This window comes from Drosophila erecta, unplaced genomic scaffold, assembly GCF_003286155.1.
Source record: "Drosophila erecta strain 14021-0224.00,06,07 unplaced genomic scaffold, DereRS2 tig00000092-arrow-pilon, whole genome shotgun sequence".
Taxonomy (NCBI): domain Eukaryota; kingdom Metazoa; phylum Arthropoda; class Insecta; order Diptera; family Drosophilidae; genus Drosophila; species Drosophila erecta.
The window spans coordinates 7,414,240-7,442,200 of NW_020825207.1; the positions used below are offsets into that span (position 1 = coordinate 7,414,240).

Consider the following 27,961-nt stretch of genomic DNA (forward strand, 5'->3'; position numbering starts at 1 on the left):
TTTATATGTTAGATTGCCTATATATTTATTTATTAAAGTATTTATCAGTACGTCATAACCAATAAATTTCAATCAAACATATATGGGTTCCAAAAAATATCAACAGATGTCGCTGATAGTCGATTTTCGTAGTTAGTTTAATGTTTTGCAGGTGGTGGCTTTTGATCATTATAGCGCTTAAACCAGTCGTGTTGTATCATTATATAGTCGAAGATTCTTTTTAGCTCCTTCTTATGCAAGTCTGAAACTGTTTTCACGAGTCTTTCATCATTATAATAACTATTCAATGGAGCTTCCAAGATATTTCTGCTTGTAAACCATTTTAAGTTGCAGAAATATTCTCTTACGATTTTATGAAATCCCACTCCGCTGAATGTGGCGATCTGAAATATTTCTCTGACATGCTTTTTGCCATATTTCTTACGAGTCCTTTCCATAACCCTTAACCTTTCTGATCTAAGGCCATAATAAATGTACCACCGTTTTTGGGTGGCGACAGGTGACTCGTTAATACTAAATACTCCGAAGTATTCAATCGCTTCAGGATCCAAAGGAGTGGGTTCTGCGATCGGCTGCATATAAAATAGACGTCTCCAGTACTTTTCTAACTTATCGTCCATGTTGGCCCGATTCCGAGCTACAATGAAATAAAAAAACTTAAGGTGATTCATAGGCTTTACCCACTGACAAGCGTTCGGCAATTATGCCTACCTACCTAAGCAAACTTTGAAAGAATACTGGTTAGCATTTATTGGCATTATTATATTAAAGCTTGATTCTAAGAATTCTTATATAGAAATGAACATCTGCTATGCATTAATTTGTAGATATGTGTACGACTTATACAGGTTACTCCTAGACATAAGGTAGTCGTAATATTTCCCCCTTTCGTCCTTATATAAATCTGCGATTGTGTTTACCACTTTTTCATCATTAAAGGAGCTGTCTGAGGGGGCTTCCAATATGTTTCCTTTCACATGCCACTTGAGTCCTTTGAAGTGGTTCTTCACTCGGGATCGCATGCCGGCCCCTGTATACACAGGTTTTCTGAACAGTTCGTACATATTCCTTTGGCCATATTTACGGCGTGGCGTTCGAATATCGTTTAAGCTCAGAACCCCAAAATACTCCACATCATTTGGATCGTACTCATTTTTAGTATCGATTTCTTTAAGGCAGTACACTCTTCGCAAATACGTTTCCAATCTCTTTTATAGATCGGGATATGCGCCTGCAGATTGTTATTTACGTCATTATAAAATGCCACTGTGAAGTTAAAACTAAACTTACTATTGGGAGCTTCCCCACATGTGGTCATCTTGAAAACCTTGTTGATAATAGAAATGGTTCTTCCCCTGGGCGACTTTTACACCTACTGCTTGGTTATATTTCACAAGAGCTTTTAAATTTCGCCACTAGCTGTATAAGCTTCGAACGAAATATCATTTTTCTTGTACCTTGTGATTAAAAAAATAATTCAGGGTGGATTTGAACGGTTTTATACTTTAACCTTAACCTTATGCGTCTCTACATAAATATACAATTTTTTCGTAAGCTTACCGCTTTTTATAAAAATAATGGTTTAAGTTTACTGTAATGTTTATCTTATATAATAATTAAGATACTTAATAAATATGCAATGATAACTTTAAAATATATACTTCAAAAACCCACACTGAATAAAATATTTAACCATTTATTTTCAAAAAAAATTAGAGGATGGTGCGAAAGGTATAACAAATTCTTCATTATAGAATTACAAAATTATCTTCTTGCGTTCAACGAAGTAATTAACTCTTAATTAACAGTGCTAAAGTAACTTAGAATACTTTCCAACTGGTTTATAGTCTTTCCCCTGCTATATAATAACCTCCGTAGAGTCGTCGAGCTCGCCCTTGATCTCCATGTGCCCCACGCTGCTATTGGAGTCAGGCAGGATACTTTCTTCTGGCTGCAACGCGTGGTTGATGATGAACACATTCGGATTTCCAGTGGTACTCAGACTCATTCCGGCGGGGGATACAAATTCGGCAGCAGGGGTCTCATCCGAAACTGCATTTGATGACGCTTTTGATTTCGCTCGTGCAGCGGGTAATGATGTGGTCTTGGCCAAAGTCCTTACCGGCGTCGTTTTCTCTTTGCACAGCACCGTCTTCTGCACAGCTGGTGAAGAATTAATCGACGTTAGAGTGCCCGATGCGCCTGTTTTTTTCTTGGCATTCATCCTTGGTGCTGGCATAGACACTGTTGTGTTTAGATTGACGAACTGCCAGGAATAATAAATTGTGTATAAATAAAAAATTCAATTTTTGTCGTAAAATATAACTACCTGACTAGTGTTTGCTACAAAACTTTTTGGCTGCACCTTTCCTAGAGCTGCTGTTGCTTTGGATGTGGAGGCTCTCACAGACGTGCTGGTGGCAGCAGATGAAGACTTTCGCCCTGCCGCCGATTTAGAGGGGGTACACTGAAAGCCAATTGTGTTCTGGGCCCCATCATAAAGGGGTATAGTTGCGGGGAGGGAACTGCGCTTCTGAAGATGCTCCAAAGATGTTTTCGTCCCTTGCGATAGGGTGTCGGAGGAGGCGGTCGTAGAGCTCACGATGCTTTTGGAAAGCGTCGAGATGGTGGCTGCGCTCAGACTGGAGGAATTAGCAGTAGCGCATGTCGTCATCGAGTTGTTTTGGGCGGAGGGAGTCATTGTGCTGGTAGCCTTGTTTAAGTAATGTACATAGTTCTCCAAAAGCTTTGTACCCACATCCACGTCGATGGCCATTAATGAGCTGGTCCTTACGATCTCCTCAATGGTCCGCTGTCTCTCGGACACTGATAGGTTGGCTGCCCGTCGGCTGAGAGTCTGGAGCACCAAGTCAAACACTTGTACCCTCGCCTGCAGGTCCACACGCTGCTTGTCCTTGGGGCAAATCGGTGGTAACTGAATAAGCGACGGCACCATATTGAGTGCCATCGAGGTGCTGGGTAATGACGGAATGGTAGCCACTGATTGCACTGACTTCTTGGTCAGCGTTGTGCCACGTGGCAACTGTTTGCTTAGGGAATCCAAGTTCGCCGAAATTAGCATTGAAGTGGGAGACGAGCTAGGTGGAACTACGGGATCCACGCTTGTGGGAATATTAAAGGAACCTGGAGCAGGCAGGGGAGCCGAAAGCAAATTCTGTATAATCGATGCAAACGGTTGAGTTGACGGACCAACCGAAGCGGGAGCAGGTGGAAGAGGTGAAGGAGCGGTGGCATCAGCAGTCGGAGTATTGGCCGTAGGGGTCAGTTTACTGGAATCCCGTTCTTTAGTTCTGCCCAGTAATTCCAGCTTGGCCCGCACCTTATTTGGCATATTCTTATCCGCTTTAGAGATGAACTTGGTGGTTATAACCAGGAACTGCGGGACTTCCAGCACCGGTACCTCGGCCTTCGAATGCAATCGAGTAAAATCAATGGCCCGCATTGGACCATCGAGATTTGGACAGCAGAAGTCTAGACCCACGTCGTCATAGGATCGCTTGTATCGTTTCGGGTAGAGAAAGGAGAACATTTTGGTCTGCCCAATGACATTGGGGTTTCCGTCAGGGGCACTGGCGGAGGGAATTGAACGTAAGTCTGCCGGCCTAGATGAAGTGGAGGCACCTAATGTGCTGATTTGAATAGTGGCGGGCGCAGCGTCCTCGGTATTCGAATTTAGTTGATGCATTGGTGGTGCTGTAGCAACCACATGCAATGGCTCATTAGGTGAATGCTCATCCGTGACATCTTCTGGCTCTGACTTTACCTCTTGAATTGGTACAGGAAGTGGCATAGACTTGGCGTGGAACATTTGTACCCTACGCTGTTCTGCTAGCTTCCTGGCACTTTCCAGCAACGTTGACTCGTCGGGAAGTTGATTTTCAGTCAATGGATAGATAGCAGTCTTCAAGGGTGTCTTAGCTGGCAGGACAGGTGTCTGTTCATTTTCGAGTGCAATGTTTGAAGCGGGTGCAGTCGATGAATCATTAGTTGCCGATGGAACATAATCTGCAATGGCAGCTAGTTGATCTAAGCTTTCCCCCTTTTCAAGTTCTGAGGCTGGCGCTGGATGAAAATCAGGCTGGGATGCAGGCTGTGGCTGAATAGCCGCCAATGGCTGTACTTGTTGCCGCATTGATTCTGACATTGACTCAGCTGCTGAATCTGTTTCTGAGGTTTCACCAAGCAGTGGTAATGACGTTGCATTACGAGATCCTTCTTGTGTTTTGTTCTCCTGCGTGCTCCGAAGCCATTTATGAAAAGGCATCCGATTTATTTTCACGCAAAGTTTGCGGAGCTTAGCTTTTTGAAGGACTGTATTACCCGTCGAGTGCCCTGCTAGGGGATTAACAGAAGATGCAGCAGTTATTTTCACTGGAAACGCCATAAATGCAGTTTCCCGGACGTGAACATCCTGCTCAGGGGGGTCCTCCTCCTGCAACTCTCTGGGTCTCTTGGGATTGATCACCTCTGTACCATCATCTGCTTCGTCCGTTTTTCTTTTTAAATCAAGTTGCCGGTTCTGTCCGCCTTTTCCACGATGCTTCACCAAAGTCTGTGATTGCTTCAGTGCTTTTTTTTGATCCGAAACAGGCGTAAAGCGCTCCTTAGAAGCATTTCGTTGCCTGTCGGACATGGGAGTTGGTGTTGGTGCCAATGACCTGTTGCTGCTGACAGCTCGGGTCATGTGACCAGGCATATTGGAGATCCCTTGGAGTTCAAGAAAGGGATTATCAGATTTATCCGATCGAGAGGAATCCATTGGGTCACTAGCAGCTTCCTCTTCCAAGGAAAGGAGCTCAGTCTTGGGTTTCGACTTGCGCTGATCCGTTTTGGTTTTCTTGTGTGCTCCGCGACCTTTAACCATTTTCTCGATTTCACCGGCTTGGAGTATGTTGTCAGTTTCTTCGGGCAATACTGCTTTTGAAGCAGTTTCAGATTTCGAGACTTCTAGTTGAGGAAGTCGTTTTCTAGCAGTAGCAGTCAAAGCGGTTCCTTCAGATTTTCTACCATCCATTTTACTGAAACGTTGGACTTGGGACGTATCTTTTCGAGAATTAGATTCTGATAAAGAGCCCTCAGACTTCCTGCTTTCCAGTTTCCTTGAAACTTCCAATTGCGGAAGTGGTTTCCGTCCTGTCACCGCTGCCGTTTTCTTTGAAGATTCTGTTTCCTCGGATTTTAGGGATTTCATTTGATTGCCTTTTACTATGGATTTTTTCTTGCTCTCCGTTTTCTTACTGCCCTCCGATTTCTTGGTCGACTTCTGTGCTTGAAGTTGTCCCTTTTTTGTCATTAGTGGTGATTCGGATGTCGATGCAGCAGTAGGCAAAGTCTCCGCTTCAGTGTCCTTCGTTTGCAAGAGGGAAACGGATATATTTACCTTTCTTGGAGCAACAGCAGACGTTTTTTTAGGAAGCGCAATGGAGCTGCTTGAGATAGACGGATCGTCCACGTTTTCATCGGCATCTGATTTTTTGAAGGATTTTCTGATTTTCAGTGGAATACCATCCTCTCCTGTCGAAGGTTTGTGTAGACTAAGATTGGAACTCAGCAAAGTTTGCACCATGGGCTTTTTGACTTCCGCGGCTGGACTATCAGATGGATGAAGCTTTTTGGCTGGTGTCCCAAGGATGATATGCTTAGTGATTTCAACGTGCTTGGATTCCTGTATCGCCGACTTCCGTGAAGCTGGAGATGTCGTCTCGCCTTTGTTTTCCATAGTGGGCGCTGTTGTGGATGACATGATAGTCTCATTACCTATAATAGAGATAAATTTGCCCTGGACAGGGGACTTGGCTTCAGACTCCATCTTTGAACGCTTAAGAGATGATCCTTCTTTTTCGTCAGCGAGTTGTTTGCGGCGAACTGTAATTAAGCAGATGATAGGTAATATTTAGAGTTGTGATGTGAGTAAACTATGTGGAATATGATTATGGGACTAATTCTAGACTCACCTGCTTTAACTGGTTCCTTTTTGCCAAGTAACGATTTCTCCATATATTGACGTTGCTTTCGTTTAGCAGCTTCTAGATGAAATGAAAGGATGAGAAAGAAAATATTTGTAAGATACGCAAATATACTGAAAAAACAAAATGTAATTATTTGGCAAGCTATTAACCATCTCGATGTGAAGAATCCGCTTCCCGCTTGCGCAAACTGCGCTTCACCACGCTGGATGTACTGGGTTCGGGATCATCCATGACACTTGTTGTTTCCGATGAGTCTGGAATTGGGCTTTCGGCGAGTTCCTCATCATCTGTTACATCAGTTTTTGGCTCGGCTACAACCGATTTAACAGTAGAATTATCCTTTATTTCAAGGTCCATCTCCTTGGGGGTTTTTGCAGTGGGATCAGAATCGTCTTTTACCGTTGCCTTATCCGGTTCTTGATCTTTTGAGCTCTCCTCATTTTCAGGTGCATCTCTTGCCGTGCTATTATTGGGAACTTCCTCTTCGGTCAACTCCTTGGTTGCTGTATTCTCGAGTTCAGTCGCACAAATTAACGAGTTAAGTACTTCGACCTTTGATTCATGCAAAACAATAATATCCGTTGCCTTGTTTGATAAGTCGTCCTCAGTAGAATCGTCTGTAATAGGATTTTCATCCTTTGCGCGAACGTCATTCACTTCCATTTCTTGATCGTCCTGTTTCTTTTTTGAGTCATTGTTTGTGTTGTCAGCAGAAACCTCCTGTGTCTCCTTAGAAGCATCTTCATTTAAGTTTTCCTTTGTTTCAAGATCCTTATCAGGATCAGACTCGGGATTAATTTCACCTGAAGAAATAGGTGACTTAATATCACATTGCTCAAGAATTTTGGCCAAGCGCTTCGATTTCGCGGGAGTTTTCTTAAAGATAGACTTCCTTGAACTTGTGGGCAAATTGGAAGTGGGTGTTCTTTTTATTAGCACACGCAGCTTTCGACAGGATGCTGTAGGAGTACCGAGTTCTTTTTCGAGTTTTGAAGTCGAGGATTCAGAAGCTACTTTCTGACTATCCTCAAAACACTTGTCAGATTTTCTTGTCTCCTTTGAAACATTTCGTTTTGATTTTGCTGATCTATTAGGCGTTATGAAGGTGTTTTTGGTTTGATCGCTGCTTTTAGTTGGAGTAGTATGAAAAACAATCAGCGAGTTCTTCGTACTTAAAGGAATGATATCGGAATTTTCTGTCAAGGTTTGATCAGCAATTACATGTTCGTTGAGATCCTTTGTCGGACAGGTTTCCAAAATTTTGCTATTATCTTGATCAGACGCCTCTATTGTCAAGACATCACTTATAGTTTTAGTGTCGGCTTTTGGTGTGGTATTTAAGTCCTCTGGTTTCGGGTCGTTGTCAGGATCTTCTGAAAAAGCTAATGACGGTGTTTTGTTTTTTGTATTCATTAGGTAAGTTTTCGTTGGAATTTTTAAAGTCGGCATATCGGGTTCCACAGTTTCAGAACTGAAAATGTCTCTGTTCTGGTTTTCCTTGATCTGAGTAATCTCAAAATCATCCTTGGGATTCTCAATGGTAACAGCCAGCCTACGATTCCTTATCCTTCCTATTTCTGTTTGAGAAGAGTTTGGTTCTTCGTCTGTTTCATCAGATTTAACCTTGTCCTTTTTATCGGACTCGGAAGATGTAGAACATGTAGCTTGAACGGTTTCTGTATTTACGTCTAAACGATTTTCAATATCAGATTCAGCAATACTATCATTAGATTTCTTTTCGTTTTTCTTACGTTTGTTTCTGGACTTTGCTTTCAAGGGTCTGAGCTTAGTGGAATCCTGTAAAGAGTCTTTTGAAATAGGTTCCGCGTCCTTTTGTGAAGTAGATTTTGTTTCATTTGCGGTCGCATTTAACTTTGAACTATCCTCATCATCATTTTTAATATCTTTCTCTTCGGGTTTCTTATCAGCCTGTTTACTGTCGTTCCCGGTTTCTCTTAAATGTGGATCCGACTCTCCGCCCTCGTTTATTTCATCCAATTTATTCTCCTGATCCTGCACGATTTGCTCTGGACTGGATTTTAAAGACATAACCTTGTCCTTTTTATCGGACTCTGAAGATGTAGAACATGTAGCTTGAACGGTTTCTATGTTTAGGTCTAAACTATTTTCAATATCAGATTCAGCAATATTATCATTAGATTTCTTTTCGTTTTTCTTACGCTTGCTTCTGGACTTTGCTTTCGAAACTCTGAGCTTAGTAGAATCCTGTGAAGAATCTTTTGAAATAGGTTCCTCGTCCTTTTCTGAAGATTTTCTTTCATCTGTATTCGCATTTAACTTTGTACTATCCTCATCATCATTTTTATTATCTTTTTCTTTGGGTTTTTTATCAGCCTTTCTACTGTCTTCCACGGTGTCTTTTAAATGTGGATCCAAATCTCCGTCTTCGTTTATTGCATCCATTTTATTTTCCTGATCTTGCATGATATGCTCTGAACTGGAATTTGATGACAATTTCGTAGAAGATGACTCCTTTTTATTTGAACTGTCACTCGATTGCATTTTACTCCCTGAACTTTTATTATATTTTTCATCGATTATTTTCTTACTGTTTGACGTTTCCTTCTCGTTAAGTGGGCCGACTACAGTTTCGATTGTGTTACCAGACTGCTCTATACTTTGATCCTTTTTAGAGGCGGTTTCATTTAAAATTAGAGTTATTTCAGTGGACTGAGATTTGACGGACGGATTTTCGTCCTTTTCGGATTTGGCCGCATCAATAACAGACTTATCCTTACGACTTAATCTGCTGGAGTGTCGCTCATCCTTAGCAGAGACAGGATCACATTGCTGAACCTCGCTTGTCATAGAAGCATTCTCCCCTTTCTTGGCGTCCAAATGGTCGGAAAGTGTGTCGGTCTCAGTTTTGCCTTTTTCATTTCGAATCCTCCTGGATTTTCTGCGATTTGATCGTTTTTCCTCAACTTGTACCGTATCAGCTTCAATAGCATTGGATTGTTCTAAATATGGGTTGGTATTATCTATTGGCGGTTTTGGACAAATGGAGGAGTCCTTGTCGTCTTTCTGCTCTGATTCGCTGGAAGTTGAATATTCTTCAACACATTTTGAAGAAGAAGGTGGCTCTTCAATGGAATCTACTATTCCCCTGTTAACTTCTGTCTCATGGGTCCTACTCATTTTTTTTGTCTTCAACGATTTACCCTTTAACTTTTTCATTTCAGTCTTACTGGAGCTAGGTTTTCCTTCGGTCAGTATGGAAGTATCTGCTGCTGTAGTTATTTTGGTTTCCTTTACGTCATTAGTTTCAGGCTCGTCAGGAAGCGACATTAAGTCTTTCACTTGTTCCTTTTCTTTTGTTGATAAGTCTTTGGCCAACTTGGAGACTGTCACTTTCTTTTCCACCGGAGAGCGTTCTTGTGAAGAATGGCTTTCCGCTGGCGACCTACCAAGCCTTGGACTGCTTCGTCTCATTGTATCATCCATAAGTAGTGTAAGCTCTGTTTTTAGAGTCCGTTTTGACCGACTTTCCCTTTGGTTTTGAGGAGTTCCCTTGTCAGACCTTAGAGCTCGTCGTGACACCGAACTTTGCAAAGCTTCTACTTCTTTCGATTTCTTGGAGGTATTAACTGGAGAGGAATGATTTCGTTTCTTGGATGGACTGACTAAGCTAGATGGAACATCAGATCCAGGCATAGACTCGACTTTGGGAGTTCGATTTTGTTCCTTAGCAGGCGTTTCCTGTTTTTCAACTGTATTTTGGTCTGGACCAGGCGAGTGTTCTTCTGCAGGTGGTTCATCCTTACTAGAAGATAGTGCCTTAACTGGAGTCTGCTTTTCCACTGGATTTTCATCATCAGCTATAGTTTGGCCTTCAACTGAAGATTGTTTTTCAGTCTGAGCGGGCACGACTTCCGAAATCGTTTCTTGCTCTAATTCTTTGACAATTTCAATGACTGGATCTTGTCCTCCTTGCACTGATTCCGCTGATACCTCGTTAGCTTCAACTCCCTTACCAACCTGAGCGGCTAAGATCTCTTCAGCCAATTTAATATCCTCAGCCAGCTGGGAGTCGCTTTCCTCAAGTATATTTCCCGATACTGCCTTTGCAAGTACAACTGGTAATGCAACTCCATCAGTAACTGTAACTGAATTTTCCGTCTTAGTTAGTTCTGTTCTTGCATTATCATTGGATTCCATTAAATTGTCAGTGGACGATTCCTTCCGAGTTTCCTCCTTATCTGAAGCTAAGTCTACATCGTTCAATTCACTAGGATTATTTGAACTTTCGGATACTTCGTTGTAGTCCTGTGCAGTATCAAATGTTTCGGTAGATGTATCCAATTTAGAAATCGGTTCATCTTCGACCTTTGGCGCAGACTCAGACTCATGCAGTCCAACCCTGTCCGGAGCACATTTGAGATCCGTTTCGTGGTGACTTGATGTCATTTTAATATCATCCTGGGGTAAATTTGTAGGTCCTGTAAGCTCTTTGGCATTGTGTAACTCGCTAATAAGTTCATTCTGTTTTGTTGGCTCTTCCAAATTAACCGTTCCCGGTTTTTCTTCAAACGCTTCTCTTGAGAGAGGAACATTTTGGTCCAAGTTTTCAATTGGATTTGTAAAAGTCTCTTCTGTTGTAGTCTCCTCCTTTGGAATATATTTGCGGGGCCTTCCGCGTTTTCTTTTGCCTAAAACTCCTTCTCTATCCGGGGCAATGGGAGTTTTTTCCTCTGTGGTTGCTGCACGGTTCTTACGTTGCTTTTGGCACCGAGCCCGCCCTCGCTTTGGATAGGACTCACTCTTCGACCGACGCAATTTGGTGCCTAAAGGTTCCGATTGATCAAGTTTTTCGCTCGAGTAAGTTAGCTTGCGCACGTGACTCAATTGCGAGAAGCTAGAATCCGCTGGAATCTTAGATCTGGATAAGCTACGCGTCTTTGAGCCCGATCGCTTTTCGAACTCATAAGATCGCTCCACATCTATTTCCAAGATTTGCTCAGCCAGGTCAAGACTCATACGCTCCACAGCCTCAAGCGTGACATTGTCATCTACGTCATACAGCTTGCGACTGCCGCTGGCCTTGCTGGCCGAGGATTTAGCACTGCTGCTTGCCTCCGGTGGCTCCAAATCCCGCTCCTTTTCATTCGCCTCTTTGTCACTGGCTGCGAAACAAAAAGCAGAAAGAGTTACAAATGTAAGGGTGTAGCAGGGTTAAGGGTTCACAGGGGCGCTCAGAAATGGACGCCCCAATGGACGTTGGTGCACACTTACCCGCTGATCGCTCATTAGCATGCTTAACCTGTTGTGTAGAAGAGATTTTCTTTTCGTTGGAGCGGGATTTTTTAGCACTATTCTGTTTCTTATAGATTGGCGGCGCCTCGGCGCAACTGAGATTACTCAAGTACAACTGCAGGCGTTCATAGGTGCTGCTCAAAAAAGACTCCTGATCATTCTCAGGGCGCTGATTCAGCTCACTCTTCGGCTCCTGGCCCTCGTCGTCGGAAACAACAGGTGTCACAGTGTCTACACGGTTTATGTGTGTTTACATATTATGAATATTATCAGAGGGTTGGCAGTATCAACTAGTTAATAGCGCTGACTTACCCGCCACCGATGTGGTCCTGCTTGTGTCCGTTGAAATGTCGATCACCGGCTCATCTTCTTCATCGGAGTCTCGATCGCCGTAAAAGTCAGATTCGTACTCATAGGACGAATCGCTGTCCGAGTCCCCGTATAAGTCACCCAAAGCTGTGGGGAATACAAAATAGTTAGCCACAGCCAAAATAGTTAGCACAATCTTGATCTTACTTAATGGATCTGTTTTGGGTTCATGCCGCGAAGGCATTAGATCTCTTTTTTGGGGCTTTACGATGGTCACCGTCTTGTTTTTGGCGGAAGCCATTCTATCACCATTTGCAGATACTGCTGTCTTGTTGGCCACCGAATTGATTTTCTTGTTTTTAGCATTTGCATAAGTTTGGCTTGATGTAGCAGGCATTGCCTTTTGTCCAGATGACTTGCCGATGTTGCTGCTGCTGCTATTGCTGATGCTTCTGGGTGGGCCCACATCTTGTGACTTTTTGAAACCTGCCTGAGAGGTACTGGGCTTAAGTACGCCCAGCTTGTGCCATGGACGCATTAGAGCTTCGCCTAAATTTGGGGATAAAGTTAAGCAATTAATAAAATGCGTAATTGAACCCATTGCGGAATGTCCACCTAGGTCGTCCACCGAATCGAACGACTCGTAGCGTTCGCGCCTCTTTGTTGGCTTCGACTGGCTGCTCTTCCCGCAAAAGAGGGCTTCCAGGGCATCGTTGGAGCCATCGCTGGAGGAGGAAGATGGGGAGCGGCGACGTCTATCCTGAGATTTGGCGCCGGAGCCCTCGTTGAGCACATCGTCGTCCAGGTACTTGCCATGAAAGAGCTTCTGGAAAATGTCCGCATCAATCGACGACGAGTTGCTCGAGTCTGATGAAATGCGACGCTGCCGCGGAACGCCGGCAGAGGATGTTGGCGGAGCACCCGATTTGATTCCTGTGCGCGCGCAAAGTGTACACACATTTTACATTAGATGCGTATTTATAGCATTTGAAGAGGAAATTACGGACCTGGCAGCACCAAGTCTTTGTACTCGTCTAGATATTCGATGTCCTCCATACTTCACTTTTCATGTGCGTCGGTCGGTCAATTTGCAATCTTTCAACTGCGCCGCGCCTCATCTAATTCCATGAAGGAAAATCACGAAGAGTTTGATAACTTGACTAAGATATAGAAGTAAGATTTTATATACCCATTAGCGCACCAACGCTAGCACTTTATCGTTTTAATCACCGCAAAAAATTCCTTTAAAATCGAGCAAAAATGATGCCGCTGCAATTAACGTGAACGTAGTGCAGATGTACAAAAAATGCCAAAAGCGTTTAGTGAGCCCGCGCACCGGTGTGGCCGTCTCGTTTTACTATATTTAATGACTCAAGTGACTCAAGTCACTTATGAATTATTAGTGATTTTCACTGGTATTGGTAGCTGAGCAATAATATTATTTACAAATTGTTTGGTGGGCGCCAAGAAAATTGCGCTTGCCCAGCAAAAATCTAAAAATAACTTTTATACAAGGTTGCAAATTATTGCTACAAAATCGATTTCATCGATTTTCTGGCTATTAAATAGTTAAGTTTTTATTCGTATTGTGCTTATTAATTGATTATCAATTGAATTTAAAAAAAATAAACTTGTATTATCGGACTGAAGCTAATCCCCAATCACATCAATAAGATTTATTTGAGTTCTTTAAATTAAACATATCAGCATATTTAGGTATAAATATTTATATTTTAATTTTAAATATTATTAATTTTTTTTTAATTATTTATATAAATATTAATATTAATCTATTTTGTTTAAATGCCTATAAATATAAACAACATGAATATATTAATTCCATATTTAGTACTAGTTCATTCCTGAGCAAAAGAAACCGATAGTTCTGTCAGTCTATGCTGACATATCCAGCAGACTAAATCCGCGATACCTGTCACCTATCGTCAGCGGTGCCACCACCAAAGTGACGTGGAACGAAAAAAGACACGAAGCCTATCACGTCAGATTCACGTTCAGATTCCAGTTCGCCCGTTCATATTTTCCAGGTCAGTCGATCCAGAGAAATAGATAGCCCAAAATGGTGAGTTAAACTAGATAGCAATTGAGTGGGGCGACTAATTAAAACGCATTTGCCAGCCCGCACCAGCAAGTTCTACGTCCGTGGGCAGCGGATCGCGCTCGCCCAGCAAATTGTCGGCGCCACGTAGCGCCGGATCCGGAGGCGGCAGCACCCTGAAGCAGCGCAAGACCACCACTAGCACCACGGCGGCCCGGAGTCGTGCACCTGGCGGAGCCGGAACTGGTGGCATGTGGCGCTTCTACACGGACGACTCTCCCGGAATCAAGGTGTAAGTGAATACCTTGGCTATATTTATCTTGAAGGCACATTGCTAATGACACTTTTTAATATTATTCATGCTGCAGTGGTCCCGTGCCCGTGCTGGTCATGTCGCTGCTCTTCATCGCTTCCGTCTTCATGCTGCACATCTGGGGCAAATACAATCGTTCTTAAGCCATGCATTTCGTAGCCAATAAAATACTTTCACCTCAACGAGCGTGAGCAATGTCGACGTCATCATTTCTTTTGCGGCGAGATAACAAGAGAACCATTCCGCTTGTTGAGGCATTGGTGTGTTTCCACATGAAATTAATTATACCTAAGTTTAAGTTAAAGACCTGTTTAAACGTAATGCATCTTTTCAAAATTTTATCGTTTTCCCCAATCCGTTCGTTCATTCGGCGGGCTGAGAATTCATTCCACAATTTATCGTGGTCATGTGCATCAGAAATTCCGCGCGAAGCCGTTGCAATTCAAAAATTTGTAAGACATTCAACGAAAAGTGTTAAGAACAAATAAATTTTGTATTAAACAAATCGCTTGGTGTTTATGTGTGGGTGTGAAGGTTTCATCCAAACAATGAAGTATCTTAATTCCTCAGTTCTAAAAACTACAATGTAAACCTTCCAAAGTGCCCTTTCAGTATAAAAAAACAATACAATTTGTAACAAATATTATTGATTGTGCTTTTGGGTGGAATTCTTAAAGACACTGAATGGTTGTTTCATTCATAAAGCAAAGTTCCCTGAAGTACTTTGTGCGGTACGCGCATCGCTTTTCCCTGTGATTGCGTTTGCCGCACAAAAGGCAGCCTTTGCTATAGTTCGTCTTTCTTTTCTGGAAGTTCGGACACTTAGTTTCGATATGGCCTTTTTGGCCGCACAGCCAGCAGTGTTGTTTGGTCTGGTAGAATGAGCAGTTGTGTCCCTCCTTCTGAGTGCACCTTCTACAGTTGGTGCAATGCACATAATTGGGTTTCACGCAGGCATCGCAGGACGCACAGTGCTTGTATGTTTGGCCATTCACCGAGGGACACTTCTCGCAGCGGTTGCAGTGCTGGTTCTCCTTGGCCGTGTAACAATCGCACTTATGGCAGTACTTATAGCCTTCAAGGGGCAATTTGAGCAATCTCAGTGGCACGTTGGTAAACAAACGCACCGGTGATCCACAAAACCGACTCTGCTTCCCCACATTCGTATACCTAAGATGATTGGTGTAATTGATCCTGTAGTCGCACATTTCCAGCTCAGGCATTTCCTGCCTGATGTGGTTAGCTGAATAATACGGATATATCCAGAATATGGACAGCGGTGTGCATGGCAATCGGTTGATTTGATTATGGAGTTTCCTCAGGCTGCGCAGGGTGTGCGAAATCAGTTCAGTGCGGCAGCCAAAAGGTGGATCCGTCACTATCACAAGCTGCTCGGAACTAACAATTGAGAGCATAAGTGCAGTTACCATTATATAAGAATAAATATATTACCTGGTACCTTCCAGGAACTGTTCAAAGGGCTTTCGGTCGTAAAAGAAATGATTATTGCACATATTGTAGAGGCAGAACTCTTCAGGACCCAGATACTCGGCAAATCTCTCATCCAGATCCAGTAGAAAACTTTGCAGTTTGTGACGCAGATGAAAGTGTAAGCGTGGTGCACCCATGCAGATTACCTTGCTGATATAGCGAAATTAGTAAGGGCTTATATAAATGGGCAGATTTACCCACCTTGCTCCTATATTTTCACACTGATTTGCCAAGAAGTTCAGCGCAGCTTCATCGAAAAAGTATTGGGCATTGACTTTATCCTGAGAAAGCGCTGTAAGGCTTAATGTGGGATCAGGTGTGGCGGAATTTGCTGTTTTCCTGGATGGCAAGGGATAGTCCCGTTTAGGAAGAGGAGTCCTGCAGGATTGACCCTTCCATTGATCCGCTGGCAGGTGATAATTGCAGAGTTTTGAGTCCCGGTGGGCTGAGCAGGCATAATAGCCCTGCCCGGGAGGTTGGGATTGCCGGTAGAACAACACTGTGGGTCCATGCTCGCAGCGGGGATGCTGCTCATCCGGAGCAGCATCGTATTCCTCCATTTCGAGCAGCAGCTTTTCGCTTTTAATATCAAACATTCTGATAAAACGTTTATTTATCGTGAATGCCACAATGTCAACAAACCGCGGAAGAAGAAGAGCTAGTACTAGGCAGTGTCTTACAAGAAAGCTCTTAACTTTTAATCAATAAATAAAATAATTCGATTTTAATTAAATATGACATTCCTACGCAGTTTTCTGCAAATAAACTAAATTTTATGTAGGTGTAATGCTTAAATTATTTTTTAATCAATTCTATGCGATTAATATACAAATGTGGCAACGCCAGACAATATTCGATACTATAGAGGTTTTATCGAGAAATCTATGGAAATTGAGCCTTACCTCATCTGTTCACTCTAATATTCAAGAAAATCTATAAAAGCGACGTGCAACCAGCAGAATTTCTTTTTATTGAACATTTTTGGAGAGCGTTACTTGTTCGGTGGAAAAAATTAAAAAAAAAAAAAATAAAAATGAATACTTCAGTGGAAGTCCATGTGCTCTCACATTTTAAAACAAAGAAAAGCTGAAATATCAATTGCGTGCGATCGCAATAAATGGATAAAAAGTAAGTGAACAGAATAATGCGTGGATTCATTAGTTTCTTGATGATTGTTCTATTTTCTGAAGAGTCGAGTGCCAAGTCGCAAGATTTGGCATTCTTTTCCTGTGGAAAGAATAAGAACGGCCAACTGATAACCTAAATGTAATGACATAGTTGATTTAAAATGTAATTGTTCAAGCAAATAACTAACATATATTTTTTTGTTCTAGAAAGTGAAAAAACACGTGGCGAGAGATGAAAATAGAGAGGGACAGCCGGCATTGCACTCCATGGGTATGTAGTCTTCTCTTTCTTACATATGTGCATGCTTGAATATGCATAGATCTGAAAAAGTTCCTATTTTTCTGATGATAAGTTCAATCTGAACAAAGTGCTGTTGATTTATAACTTAAAACTAAACCAAAAGGATTCTGAGAAATCAGAAATATAGCAGTTTTCAAATTGAAGAAGAGTACCAATTAACCCTAGTTTTTATTTTTAGCTTTGCCAGAAAAGAAGCCGCCATTTTTACTGAAGCATTTTGGAAAAATGTGATCGAGGTAAGATAAATGTGAACTTAATAAATAATGTTTTTAAAGATTTTCCTGATGATAAGTTCAATCTGAACAAAGTGCTGTTGATTCTCAACTTAAAATTAAACCAAAAGGATTCTGAAACCAAAAATTAATAATTACATTGAAAAATATTGTCATTGAAGACCTAACCTAAGTTTTTTTTTTCTTTCAGAATAATGTGTCGAGTTCGTAAAAGTTCTTCAATTCCAACTCTTTTTATCTGAGGTAAGATAAATTTGAATAATTATTTCAACATTAATATCAGATTAATTGATGATAAGTAATTACCGTTTGATTTTCGTGATATTAAACCCCAAGGCTGCTATTTAATAGTAACTGATTTCACTTTTAAACAATGAACATGTATTTAACAAGGAACTTGTTATTTATGCTTCTTTTGCTTATTTTCAGATCTATCTACTTCTGGAAAACAATAAAATGGATCAGTCGTGGATCATAAGGTAAGAAAACTTGTTTTTGTCGTTTGCAAATGTTTTATTGATGAAAGTAATTACCGTACGACTTCTGTGATTAAATCTAAATGGCTGCAAATTTTGCAACTGAAATTCACTACAAATAAAACATTTTAATTGGTACTTTTTGGTTTGCTAACTCTGTTTAACTCTGTTTCTTTTGCAGCTTCGAGAAAAGACGACTTAATGCAGTAGAACGCTGAATTCATTTGCTGAACGCAATTAAGGTAAGATTAATTTTAGATTTTGTAATATGATGCAACAGTTTAACTGATGAATACCTTTATCTATTAACTTTCGTTCTACTGAGTGGCAAATGCGGATATATTTTTCTGATACATTAAACCAAAGCATCATTTTGTCTGTAAAAACTTGTTAGATATAATTAACAATTTTATTCTTACAGACCTGTTCTCTCGAGGGGCTGATGGTCAAGATTGTTCTAAATGGTAGGTTATATTCAAAGTATCTCATACGTTGTTTATATGATGTTACTTCTAGTATAGTTCATTAGAAACACACATGTTACAAACATTTTGAAGCTGATATAGCATTTTATTTTCTCTAATTAAATAGTTTTTGAGTAAATTATAAAAAATTACAAATTCTTTACATTTTAGAAAGAATCCAGACCCAGGTGCTTTATGAAGATCATCGTAAAACCGAACATACTTAAGGTAAACAGATCCTTATGTTTAGATACAAATTTCTTTGATAAGCGTTTCATATGATGATATTTTCCTATCTCAGGATTCCCTCTTCTGAGTAGAACCCTAAAACAACCGTGCTGTTCACTTTCCCTGTCTGAAAAAAAACGCTTTACAAATGAAATTAAATGTTATATAATTTAAATAAGTGGCTACCATTTCTCTTAAATTACAGATAATTTTCTAAATCACCAATACTTGGACATGCCTCAAACTATAAAGGTAAGTTGGCATTGATAATGTTAAGTATTTTATTTATAATGATGATATTTTCCGTCCGTGGAATTTATACAAAGTAAAATCATGCTGACATTTTTATGTCTTCTTTCCCCAACTGATTAATAATTTTAAATTTATATTTGAAATATCAGTATAAATACCAGTACTCTAATCGTAATTTTATTTCTGTTGCAGATTTCTTTTTAAACAAATATAACTGATTGATAAAAGGAGGAATAACTTCTCAAATGAAAAGGTAAATATACACAAGTTTTAATTCTGTGTTTAAAATGATGACAATACCGTCCGTGGTTTTACACTGAGACAAAGCCATGCTGTTTGAAAGTCATTTTTCCCCAACTGATACATCATTTCAAATTTGGAATATGTTTGAAATTTACTTTCCTATTTCTAATTTAAATAATAGGTTGTCACGTATATCCCTTCCGCTTTTTTGCTCTTTATTCAATGCTTTATAAAGTGTTACAGTGATCGGATTTAGTTCAAATATGCGCCGTTTTGTTCGATAATCTGTTTCCATCTAGACGGCAACTTCATAATACCTCCCTCGTAGAAGCCCACCTCCTTATTTGCGAAGAACTCGGACAGCCACTTTTCACAAGCCTCTTTTGAGTTCAACTTTACACCACCAAGGGCATTCGCCATGGACAGGAACAGGTGGTAATCACTTGGCGCTATGTCCGGACTATATGGTGGATGCGATAAAACCTCCCATCCGAGCTCCCGTAGCTTCTGACGAGTCTACGAGGGAGGTATTATGAAGTTGCCGTCTAGATGGAAACAGATTATCGAACAAATCGGCGCATATTTGAACTAAATCCGATCACTGTAACACTTTTTATGAAGCATTGAATAAAGAGCAAAAAAGGGAAGGAAGATATTTGACAACCTATCATCTTATTCCAGATTTCTTCAGGCACGTACATTATCCTTTATTCCGGAAGAAACTGGCATCTGATTTAATCCAAAAGGTAGTTAAAACAATATATTATTCATACTTATTTGAAAGGATGAAAATAAAGTCCGAATTATTACTGAGCAAATCAATGCTGTATAAGAGATTTCCCCAACTGATAAAATCTTTTATATATGAGTCGTGCGAAACATTTTTGAATGAAAGCTAATTTTGTTTTTTCTATGCTTGCAGGTTTGTCTACAAAATGGGCCTATTGTTTTATATAATAAATGTAATTAAATTACTGAAATGAATAATGGACTTTTAATTGGCATTAGTCGGTCTGGGAACCCAAATACTAAAACGTAAAAAATCGACGAAAATTTCTAAAAGAATTTCTGTTGAATATTATAAAATTTCATGGGATTATGAATAATTTAAGGCGCCATCTGTTGTCTGTTGAATAGCGTTCTATGGAGCGACATCTGGCGTATTAAAACGGAAACTTTAGGAAGTTTAGAACGAAGTGGCAGCGCCGTTGTGTTCTATTGCACAAGCAGACCGCTGCGAAACTTTCAGCTTAAATGTTTGGTCGTTACTTTTTAATATTTATCTGTACACAAATATTAACATAAAGAGAGCATTCCGTTTCGTGGGATGTTTTTCCGAACGCACTTTTCTTGTCATTTTCGCCGCCTTACCGGTTTCCCATTCCCACAAGCTTTCCAGTGTGTCTGCCATATTTCATTGCATTTTTAAGGGCGGCAAACATCAATTTATCATGCTGTAGTGCTGTCCACATAAGCGGAAGTCGGATGCTCTGCCAGCCGTATGAGCAACAACAACAACAAAGTGAGCATTAAAAAGAAACTTCGCCACGTTGAGGGGCTTGGCGGGGTTCGGCGGGGTCACAACTATTTTCAACATTGTGCACACATTTCATTCATTGAGTGCATGTTGAGCACGAGCATATTTACAACGAGTTGCAGCGAGGACGATGTGTGCCGGGCACTTAATGCGCTTTTATGCGATTTTATGGGGCATTTTAAATGACAGTTAGTTGGTTTTTTATTAAGTTGATAATTATCTTGGGGAGCGGGGGATGTGCCATCATATCCCAATGAATTCAATTGAATATTTCCCACTTTCCCATCATGACCACGTTATTTACAACTGCACTTGAGACTTTAGTAGAGAAACCAAGATTTGCGACGGGTAGTTTTGTGTGCACTGCTAAAATAATGTTTAATAGAGTTTCAATACATTTTATAGTTCAAGTGCATTTCTTAAGCTAAGGAATTTTGTTTTGTACACAAAGTTTTCTTACTTTTTAGTCAGCCTATTTTACCTTAATTCCAAATTGCATATAATTTCTTTGTTTCGGCTCAGCAAGCATAACAGTTTTGTTCAGTGTTCCTCGTGGTTTGCCGAAAGCTGGCAGGAAGTACTGGGTGTCATCGACGGACGCGCCAAGTCGTCGAACTTCTTGCACTCGATATGTGACGACAAGGACATCGCTGCGCTTTTTCACTCGCCAAACTGATAAAGATAAGGCCAAGGAGTCTGTCGTCGCTCCGCTCCGAGTGGCTCCTGCAGGAAACTTTGCCTTTCTGCCTGTCTTGGTTCTGGACTGTGTCTTCTGTCTTCAGATCTCTGGCCCCGGGTTTTTGCGGTTAACTGGAGAGCAGCAGGCAAGCAGCTCAAGTTGGCCGGCATTTCTGTGACAATTTATTTTCTGTGCTTTGGCATTCGCTTTTCAACAAATCGAAAAACTATTAAATTGGGCTGAACGCCAGCAAACGAACGCCAAAGAGCCAGAAGGACAAACAAAGCCAAAAGAAATGAGGGAGAAGCATTTATTTCCGGAAGATATTGAAAATCGTATGCCCTATTAGCTTGCAAGAGCGTTTGAGCATTAATAGACGGTTGGGTAGACTTCTCATGAGATTGATTAGTTTTTGGTTCTATTAAACGAGCCTTATATTATCTTGTTTCAACGTAAAAACATCTCATATAGTCTACGAAATGCACCTTTTGTAGTATAACTAGTATAGTATTCTTAAAGTCAGTTCATGCAATCTATATAATATAAATTTCCTTCCGTTTCTTTAACCTAACTGAAAAGACCAGTGGGAATCTGGGTTACTCACGTAATATAACTCTCTGAAAGGGGAATCCTTTTGAAGATTCCACTCGCAGGACTTGAGCGCTCACTTTCCCCATTCCGTGTCCTGCTAAGAGTATTCAAAGACAAACTTTGACCGCTTTTTTGCCAGGACCTACACTGACAGAGATTTCCCTTTGTTGACAATCACGCGACTTTCCCCGCTTCGGCACATTTGATTTGGCTGCAACTTTTCACCTCGGAACGGACGAACTGCGACGACATCAAGTTAATTGGATGGCAAAATGGGGGGTGGACACTCGGGGGCGGTTCGGCTACAAGGGGTGAGGAGAGAGAACGAATCTCGTTGGCCGGGTGACAAGTGTGGCCAAGGCAACGGATCCCGATTACAATCTAAGCCAGAGGAAAGCCCACGACACACATGGCATTCAGGCGATTCGAGGCGATTCGAGGCGAGCAAACAGACATTAACACGTGAGCGCGGTTATCTGCAGGATCTGTACTAAATCTCGGGGTCTCAAATCTCTGAATACCCGAGTGTGTTTGCCACTTGGCACCTCCTCAAAACAAATACCCTACCGACCACTCAAAGGGAACTAGGCCTTTTGCAGTGACACTAAACTAATTAAAAGTTTGTCAGACTCCGGGATTCGGGCTGGCCAGTCCATATGGCCTGGACTACGGCTTATTGGCATAAATTACGCATTGAAATCACGTAAGTGTCGGGGGCAAAATTTAATCAGAGAGTGCGGCGGCTAAGCAAGAATTAAATTTAGCAACATAACCAAATCAAAAAAGGACCTCTGCGCATGGACCACGGACATGGAACACGGACACGAACAATTTCCCCCTGTGAACGCAGCGGCAAAAAATTTGCACACAAACTACGTGACTTCAATTCCTCAGTGAGGCTGTAAAAAAAGTGTATAAAATCCGGCAGGGTGTACGTACGTGTGTATCTATGTGGTTAGCTCTCAATGGCTTTTGTTCCGCTCCGTGTACAACTTTTAATCCTTTGCACTTTTGTCAATGTCACAGACGAGATAGACTCAGATTTAGATGCTGCCCAATGACAACGGATATAAAAAATAGGAGCAAGTGGCGTTGTCTTCGCTCCCCGAGTTCGCAATACCCTTTCATCAAAGTATGCCCCTGAGAAATTGAAAGATAAATGAAATCATAAAGGGTGTGGGAAACATACATCTTTATTTGCTATATGGATAGTTCACAACATATTATAAATAGATACAAATCCAATTTGAGTCAGATAAATTTGGAATACAAATTCCACACTTTGTAAATCGAATTTATAAACGCCTCCCTTTCGTTTGACATTCAGATGTGCACTAGCGTTATTGAAATAATCACTTTAACCCGATTTGATTTATACAAGGCCGTTGGAGATGCTAAACCGATAGAGATACCCTCACCGAAAGTGACAGGGCGAAAAAGGTCGAAATGAACGGAGGACTGCACTCTGTTTGGGAAATAGTTTTTCACCACAATGACATTTCTGTTTTCCGCACACGGATGGATTTCCTGGGCGAGGGAAGATGGCCAATAAAATTAATTGATTTTGAGGTTGCCTTTTTTGTTTACGGCTGCCAATGCTGAAGCTGTTTTAACTTTTTTGTTGGTGATTTTGATTTCTGCTTCTGTGACAGTTGACCGCATTTGATTGGCGTCGGTGGATGCAGCCGGATGGAGGATCCTTTGGCTTTAAGGTGGCCTGGGCATTTCTAATTTAATTAGTTTCGAATGTGGAGCACCTGCAAGTGGCACAATTTTATTACAATCACTATATGCAAATGAGAGCTGGGAATAGCAAAAAGTAAGGCTTCGAAGGCCGTCCGATTTCCCTTTTAAACTTCAAAATAAATATCAATAAATGGCAAATAAATAAAATATGCCGTTTAATTGGCGTATCGAAATTCAGATTAATTTTTTACGTTTTTCCTTCCTCTCCATTGCGTACTTGGCCAAAAGCGAAGGGGAAACCAGCAATTGTAAGCGTAAATGTGAACGAAACGTAAACGTAAACGTAAACGCTTTCAACAGCTCTCCTTTTGCATCTGGCATTGATTTCCGTTTTCCATTTTTATTAACAAGCATTTAAATGCAATGAAGTGAAATGCGAGTCTCTGAATGTGTATAAATATTTCTGGCTGGCCCTTTGTTGAATTATTTTTATGGCTTGCCATAGTGTAGATGGCATTTCATGGCTGATTTAACCCGGCTGCCTAACAGTTTCGTCTGGGGATATAGATCCTCAACTCCCTACCGCTCTTCCGGTTCCGATTCCGATTCCGATTCTGATTCAGAATCCAAATCTACGGCTGCTGTTATTGCTGTTGTTATTCATTCGTTCGCATTCCTTTTTTTCCCCACTCGCATGTCAGTGGCGTAAATGAAAACGCAAACGGGGCGTATGATTAATGTGGTTTACATATGAAAACGAGACTTCGTCCCAGAACTCCATTCCACCGACTGGGCTGCTGTCTCTTCCGGCTTCTTTGGCTGCGCTGCCGTTGTTGTTCGCAGTGCTTATTCAATAATTTATTGCTGGCAGCCTCAGCCACTTACAATGTCAGAAAAATATGCGCGAAATATGCATAAAAGTATTACATGCAGGCTTTTGTCAGCTGGGCGGCATGTCCCGCTCCCACCTCCCAGTGCACTCGTATACCCTCTACATGCCCCTCCTTATCGCTGAAAGGGAAAGCTTAAGCTTTAATAAATCACAAAATATGGGATTATCAATTAATGGGCAGCCGTGAATTTCACGGGGCCTTCAAAGTTGATAAGCAATTAAGTTTAATGAGACTGTAAATGGCAGGGTGGCGGGGTGGCAGGTGGACAGCGCACTTGGACTGAAACAACAAATGTGAGCCGAAATTAATTATTAAATTTGTCGAGACTTCAAAGGGTTTTCCTTTGTACAATCTGAATTTGAAGCTGGCATAAGAGCGCTCCAGGGTAAGGACTAAAGAAACTACAGCTACTAATTATCTGTTGCTTTAATATGAAAACGTTACCGTACCTACTAAATTAACAGGGAAATGGAAGCTTTAAGGCAATTCATTTCCATTCATTGCCATTCATATCATATGATTAAAATATAAATAGACAATGCGTGGGTATAAACCAGATTTTAATAAATTGAAATATACGTTCTTATAAACCCAATTATAAAATAATTCAAATAAACGTGGTTATACAAATTTTCAAATATTTAGACAAAATACATTTACATTCTTTCGGCAGGAAAAAGTCTATTTAAAGCCGGCTAAAAGAGTAAGAGGTATCTGTAAGTCGGGACACCCATTTTGCTTAGTATTGAACAACCATACTTTAGGATTTTATACAAGATATAGTTTCAGTGATTACATCATTCCATACAACAATTATAAACAGATTATATACAGATTTATTAAATTATATTTATTCTGACGAATTCGAGTGTTGTAAATTCAGTATTCATTGAACAATGAACTTCACGTTACTGGTGCTCCTTGGCAGTTGCCTCATGTGGCCAGTGGTCAGTTGCCGTTCTAAGTTTTGGGTTCACACATCGCTTTATTTATTTCATTTTAGATGGAGGCTCAGATGGTATACAAGGTGAAAAAGATCGAGTGCAGCGAAAATCCGGTGCGGATTAAAAACGTTTCATGTCGCCTAAAGGCAATCAATTGGAATGTGGCGGTGGTCAACATGGACTGCGATTTGGTTGTGCCTATAATACGCCCAGTGGTAAGATGCTACGGGATACAGCAAGATACAGCCCGATATTTAAGCCTTGGCTTGCAGACGCGCCTTCAGGTCTTTAAGAAAGATTACAGCAATCAGTTCCAGCCATTTCTAATCGACGTAACGTTCGGAATCTGCGAGGTGGTCAAAAAAAGGACCTACTATCCCTATGCCCTAATGCTTTGGAAGTTGCTGAAACGTTATTCCAACGTCAACCACTCTTGTCCATTCTCGGTATTTTTGATGCCCAGGTTTTAAGCATGAGCAATACTTATCAATAATTGTAACTTCAGGGTCACCTAACCGCACGAGATGGAATTCTGGGATCTGAAATACTTCCACCTTTTCCAGAGGACTACTTTCAATTCCGTTTTACATTCTTTGATTCCAATTCAACTAACAACGCTTACCTGGGCACTGCGAAGTTTTTTATTCAAGTCATGGAGTCCATAAAGAACAAAACAAAAACAGCGTCTTAAAATGGAAGCTTAATAAAAAAAATGTTTAATTATCTTAGCACTGACAGATTGAGGCAGCACCCATCGTGTTTTTTTTTAAATAATAATATAAAATTTATGTTTAGGTTTTGGTATATCGAAAAGTTCTGATGTGAAAGGGTTAACGGCCCTTTTCGCAGTGTACGTTCATAAATCAACAATTTATTATCAATAGTGGGGCACAATGGCGCATGAGTGATGTGATTGTGGACTGAACTTGAACCGATGGCGATAAATCTGCAGTTCCGTTCGGATCCGGAGCACTTACTCGTACACTTAGAACGCTGCCTGATGACAGTGCGAAATGAGCAGCCAAAAGATTGGGATCGTGGGCAGTGGATTGATCGGCAGGGCGTGGACGATGCTCTTCGCGGCAGCTGGCTATCGTGTCCAGCTGTATGACATCCTGGAGAGCCAGTTGGCCACTGCCCTGCAGGAGCTGGACAAGGATCTGCACCGTCTGGAGGAGCGCGGCGCGTTGCGCGGCAATATACGGGCCTCGGAGCAGTTTTCCCTGATCGGGGTCACCACTCGACTGGAGGAACTCACCAGGGATGCGTTGCACATACAGGAGTGTGTTCCCGAAGTGCTGCCGCTGAAGCAAAGTCTTTACTCCCAGTTGGATGAGCTGCTCGAGCAGCAGACAGTGGTGGCCAGTTCCACGAGCACCTTCATGCCTTCGCTGTACAGCGAGGGTCTGCAAAAGAGGCAACAGGTGGGTCAAGAAAAATGCATACCCTGGAATACGGTTAGTCAAATGCTTTATTCCTAAACAGATGCTAGTGGCTCATCCACTGAATCCGCCGTACTTTATACCCCTGGTGGAGATCGTCCCAGCTCCCTGGACATCCTCGGGTGCGGTGGAGCGAACCCGTGACCTAATGCTCAGCTTGGGCCAACGTCCGGTGACCCTGAAGAGAGAGATTCAGGGCTTCGCCACCAACCGCATTCAGTATGCCATCCTGAATGAGGTGTGGCGCCTGGTGGGCTCCGGCATCCTCAGCGTGGCCGACGTGGATCGAGTCCTCAGCCAGGGATTGGGATTGCGATATGCCCTGCTCGGATCCCTGGAGACGGCGCATCTGAATGCTCCGGGCGGTGTGGCAGACTACTTTCAGCGTTTTGGCGGTGAAATCTCCGCCGTGAGTGCCACCTATGGTGAGACCCCGAATACCCAGGAGGACCGGGAAACGCTGGCGGAGATTGCACGGCAATGCGAGCAGATGGTGTCGCTGGAAAAACTCGACGAGAGGCGGGCCATTCGTGATGAATTCCTCATCCAGCTGGCCAAACTGAAGAGGCAGTTTGAATAGGATATTAATTGCTGGGTTTTGTGATGTTCCCTGAATAAACTGCAAAGCAACTTAATGGCCCTGTGCCGACTGCCCTGCTCCGCCTTGGCTTCTTCTCCAGCTCCAGTTTCGTGCATTAATGAAATTAATTTTTGCGGCAACCGGAAACGCTTTTCCCGGCGAAGCATTCAAGTACGACGTGTCACATTTCCGCTTCGGCATTCTGGCCCTCGACGCCTTTCTTAGTTTTCCCATTACAATTTTCCCCATTTCGGCACTTGGCCTGATGAATGCTGGCGGCCCTAACTCATTTTTCATTCGGGCGCTGGAGAATTTTCCTCCAACTGAGAGCTGCTTAAGTGAAAAATCTTTATTTGAGCGCCGGATTTGTTGTTGGCAGCACTTTTGCAATTGCTTTAAATACGGGGATTTGGAGGTCTTTTGTCTAAGTGCAAATACTACTAAAAGATTAAGAAGAGCCGATAAGATTTTCATTTTAGTACATTTCTTGTTTGCAAAATTCGAAAAGTTCTCGTAGGTCTTCTTTAATTTAACACTTAATAATAATAGTTTGGTGATAGAACTTCATGTGAGTAAAGCCAATCAGTGCTCATTCACATTATGCAGCATAATCAATATACCCGTTACTCGAAGAGTAAACGGGTTTAATTTTTAAAAGATTTTATTTGGTAAGGTATTTATAAATTTACGCATTTTTAAAAACACTTTATCGGATGGCACTTAACTGCCTGGAAACCATCTTAATTAAAATTAAGAGCGTCTGGGCCGTATTTCAATGCCGACTATTTAAGTGAGTGGCCATGGCCATATAACAATTAAAGTCGCATAATTTTCAGACAGACGGGCGCAGTG

At 41.5% G+C, this 27,961-nt stretch overlaps 7 protein-coding genes, 1 long non-coding RNA gene and 2 other non-coding genes across 14 annotated transcripts; 6 read left to right on the forward strand and 4 right to left on the reverse strand.

Annotated features, from left to right (window-relative positions):
- Positions 1-72: 72 nt before the first annotated feature.
- Positions 73-739, reverse strand: LOC6549394. 2 transcript variants are annotated; one of them, XM_026980620.1, is made up of 2 exons: positions 681-739; positions 73-637 (listed from the first exon to the last, which is right to left on the reverse strand). In XM_026980620.1, the coding sequence occupies exon 2, from the start codon at positions 618-620 to the stop codon at positions 138-140; it is 483 nt and encodes a 160-aa protein (XP_026836421.1). In that variant the 5' UTR covers positions 621-637; positions 681-739; the 3' UTR covers positions 73-137. The 2 variants fall into 2 exon arrangements, with proteins under 2 accessions (XP_026836421.1, XP_001975612.3); XM_001975576.3 differs by having other exon boundaries at positions 132-656; positions 716-739.
- Positions 740-769: 30 nt separating this feature from the next.
- Positions 770-1,348, reverse strand: LOC6549393. The gene is given in 2 exon segments (XM_001975575.3): positions 770-1,231; positions 1,291-1,348. Coding segments are annotated over 2 exon segments (450 nt in total). The 5' UTR covers positions 1,319-1,348; the 3' UTR covers positions 770-809.
- Positions 1,349-1,727: 379 nt separating this feature from the next.
- Positions 1,728-12,940, reverse strand: LOC6549392 (flocculation protein FLO11). Of its 2 annotated transcripts, XM_026979918.1 has the most exons (10): positions 12,763-12,940; positions 12,581-12,691; positions 12,189-12,506; positions 11,781-12,122; positions 11,577-11,720; positions 11,244-11,495; positions 6,140-11,134; positions 5,976-6,047; positions 2,330-5,886; positions 1,728-2,266 (listed from the first exon to the last, which is right to left on the reverse strand). In XM_026979918.1, exons 2-10 carry the CDS (start codon positions 12,627-12,629, stop codon positions 1,859-1,861), a joined length of 10,137 nt encoding a protein of 3,378 aa, XP_026835719.1. In that variant the 5' UTR covers positions 12,630-12,691; positions 12,763-12,940; the 3' UTR covers positions 1,728-1,858. The 2 variants fall into 2 exon arrangements, with proteins under 2 accessions (XP_026835719.1, XP_015012382.1); XM_015156896.2 differs by lacking the exons at positions 6,140-11,134; positions 11,244-11,495.
- A 556-nt stretch (positions 12,941-13,496) lies between these two features.
- On the forward strand, positions 13,497-14,180 carry LOC6549391 (protein transport protein Sec61 subunit beta). Its single transcript, XM_001975573.3, has 3 exons — positions 13,497-13,653; positions 13,710-13,921; positions 13,998-14,180. The coding sequence occupies exons 1-3, from the start codon at positions 13,651-13,653 to the stop codon at positions 14,083-14,085; spliced, it is 303 nt and encodes a 100-aa protein (XP_001975609.1). The 5' UTR covers positions 13,497-13,650; the 3' UTR covers positions 14,086-14,180.
- Positions 14,181-14,569: 389 nt separating this feature from the next.
- Positions 14,570-16,290, reverse strand: LOC26526846 (zinc finger CCHC domain-containing protein 4). Its single transcript, XM_015157381.2, has 3 exons — positions 15,635-16,290; positions 15,395-15,583; positions 14,570-15,340 (listed from the first exon to the last, which is right to left on the reverse strand). The coding sequence occupies exons 1-3, from the start codon at positions 16,027-16,029 to the stop codon at positions 14,614-14,616; spliced, it is 1,311 nt and encodes a 436-aa protein (XP_015012867.1). The 5' UTR covers positions 16,030-16,290; the 3' UTR covers positions 14,570-14,613.
- Positions 16,291-16,317: 27 nt separating this feature from the next.
- On the forward strand, positions 16,318-19,741 carry LOC6549390. Of its 3 annotated transcripts, none has more exons than XR_003407864.1 (12): positions 16,318-16,561; positions 16,768-16,831; positions 17,040-17,097; positions 17,285-17,337; positions 17,524-17,573; positions 17,752-17,812; positions 17,992-18,034; positions 18,206-18,262; positions 18,468-18,514; positions 18,707-18,767; positions 19,439-19,503; positions 19,680-19,741. It is a non-coding gene; the product is annotated as an uncharacterized LOC6549390 (long non-coding RNA). The 3 variants fall into 3 exon arrangements; XR_046727.2 differs by lacking the exon at positions 16,318-16,561 and adding an exon at positions 16,572-16,699; XR_003407865.1 differs by lacking the exons at positions 19,439-19,503; positions 19,680-19,741 and adding an exon at positions 18,939-18,959.
- LOC6549389 lies at positions 16,897-16,977 on the forward strand. The gene has a single exon (XR_046726.2). It is a non-coding gene; the product is annotated as a small nucleolar RNA Me28S-Cm3227 (small nucleolar RNA).
- On the forward strand, positions 17,137-17,222 carry LOC6549388. The gene has a single exon (XR_046725.2). It is a non-coding gene; the product is annotated as a small nucleolar RNA Me28S-Cm3227 (small nucleolar RNA).
- Positions 19,742-22,197: 2,456 nt separating the features above from the next.
- LOC6548823 lies at positions 22,198-25,778 on the forward strand. The gene is made up of 4 exons (XM_026980190.1): positions 22,198-22,267; positions 25,147-25,302; positions 25,360-25,533; positions 25,593-25,778. Exons 2-4 carry the CDS (start codon positions 25,147-25,149, stop codon positions 25,776-25,778), a joined length of 516 nt encoding a protein of 171 aa, XP_026835991.1. The 5' UTR covers positions 22,198-22,267.
- A 317-nt stretch (positions 25,779-26,095) lies between these two features.
- On the forward strand, positions 26,096-27,164 carry LOC6548822 (lambda-crystallin). The gene is made up of 2 exons (XM_001975571.3): positions 26,096-26,511; positions 26,573-27,164. Exons 1-2 carry the CDS (start codon positions 26,101-26,103, stop codon positions 27,107-27,109), a joined length of 948 nt encoding a protein of 315 aa, XP_001975607.1. The 5' UTR covers positions 26,096-26,100; the 3' UTR covers positions 27,110-27,164.
- Positions 27,165-27,961: the final 797 nt, after the last annotated feature.

Bases quoted from the DNA above. Each gene is read 5' to 3' on its own strand.
- LOC6549394 (XM_026980620.1), bottom strand. From the start codon at position 620: ATGGACGATAAGTTAGAAAAGTACTGGAGACGTCTATTTTATATGCAG.
- LOC6549392 (XM_026979918.1), bottom strand. From the start codon at position 12,629: ATGGAGGACATCGAATATCTAGACGAGTACAAAGACTTGGTGCTGCCA. The intron at 11,721-11,780 runs GTAAGATCAAGA...TATTCCCCACAG, and splicing joins ACCCAAAACAGATCCATTAA to CTTTGGGTGACTTATACGGG. The intron at 2,267-2,329 runs GTAGTTATATTT...TATTCCTGGCAG, and splicing joins TTGTAGCAAACACTAGTCAG to TTCGTCAATCTAAACACAAC.
- LOC6549391 (XM_001975573.3), top strand. The intron at 13,922-13,997 runs GTAAGTGAATAC...TTCATGCTGCAG, and splicing joins GACTCTCCCGGAATCAAGGT to TGGTCCCGTGCCCGTGCTGG.
- LOC26526846 (XM_015157381.2), bottom strand. From the start codon at position 16,029: ATGTTTGATATTAAAAGCGAAAAGCTGCTGCTCGAAATGGAGGAATAC. The intron at 15,584-15,634 runs GTGGGTAAATCT...TCGCTATATCAG, and splicing joins TGTGAAAATATAGGAGCAAG to CAAGGTAATCTGCATGGGTG. The intron at 15,341-15,394 runs GTAATATATTTA...CTCAATTGTTAG, and splicing joins CAGTTCCTGGAAGGTACCAG to TTCCGAGCAGCTTGTGATAG.
- LOC6548823 (XM_026980190.1), top strand. From the start codon at position 25,147: ATGGAGGCTCAGATGGTATACAAGGTGAAAAAGATCGAGTGCAGCGAA. The intron at 25,303-25,359 runs GTAAGATGCTAC...CTTGGCTTGCAG, and splicing joins TGCCTATAATACGCCCAGTG to ACGCGCCTTCAGGTCTTTAA. The intron at 25,534-25,592 runs GTATTTTTGATG...TTGTAACTTCAG, and splicing joins ACCACTCTTGTCCATTCTCG to GGTCACCTAACCGCACGAGA.
- LOC6548822 (XM_001975571.3), top strand. From the start codon at position 26,101: ATGAGCAGCCAAAAGATTGGGATCGTGGGCAGTGGATTGATCGGCAGG. The intron at 26,512-26,572 runs GTGGGTCAAGAA...ATTCCTAAACAG, and splicing joins GTCTGCAAAAGAGGCAACAG to ATGCTAGTGGCTCATCCACT.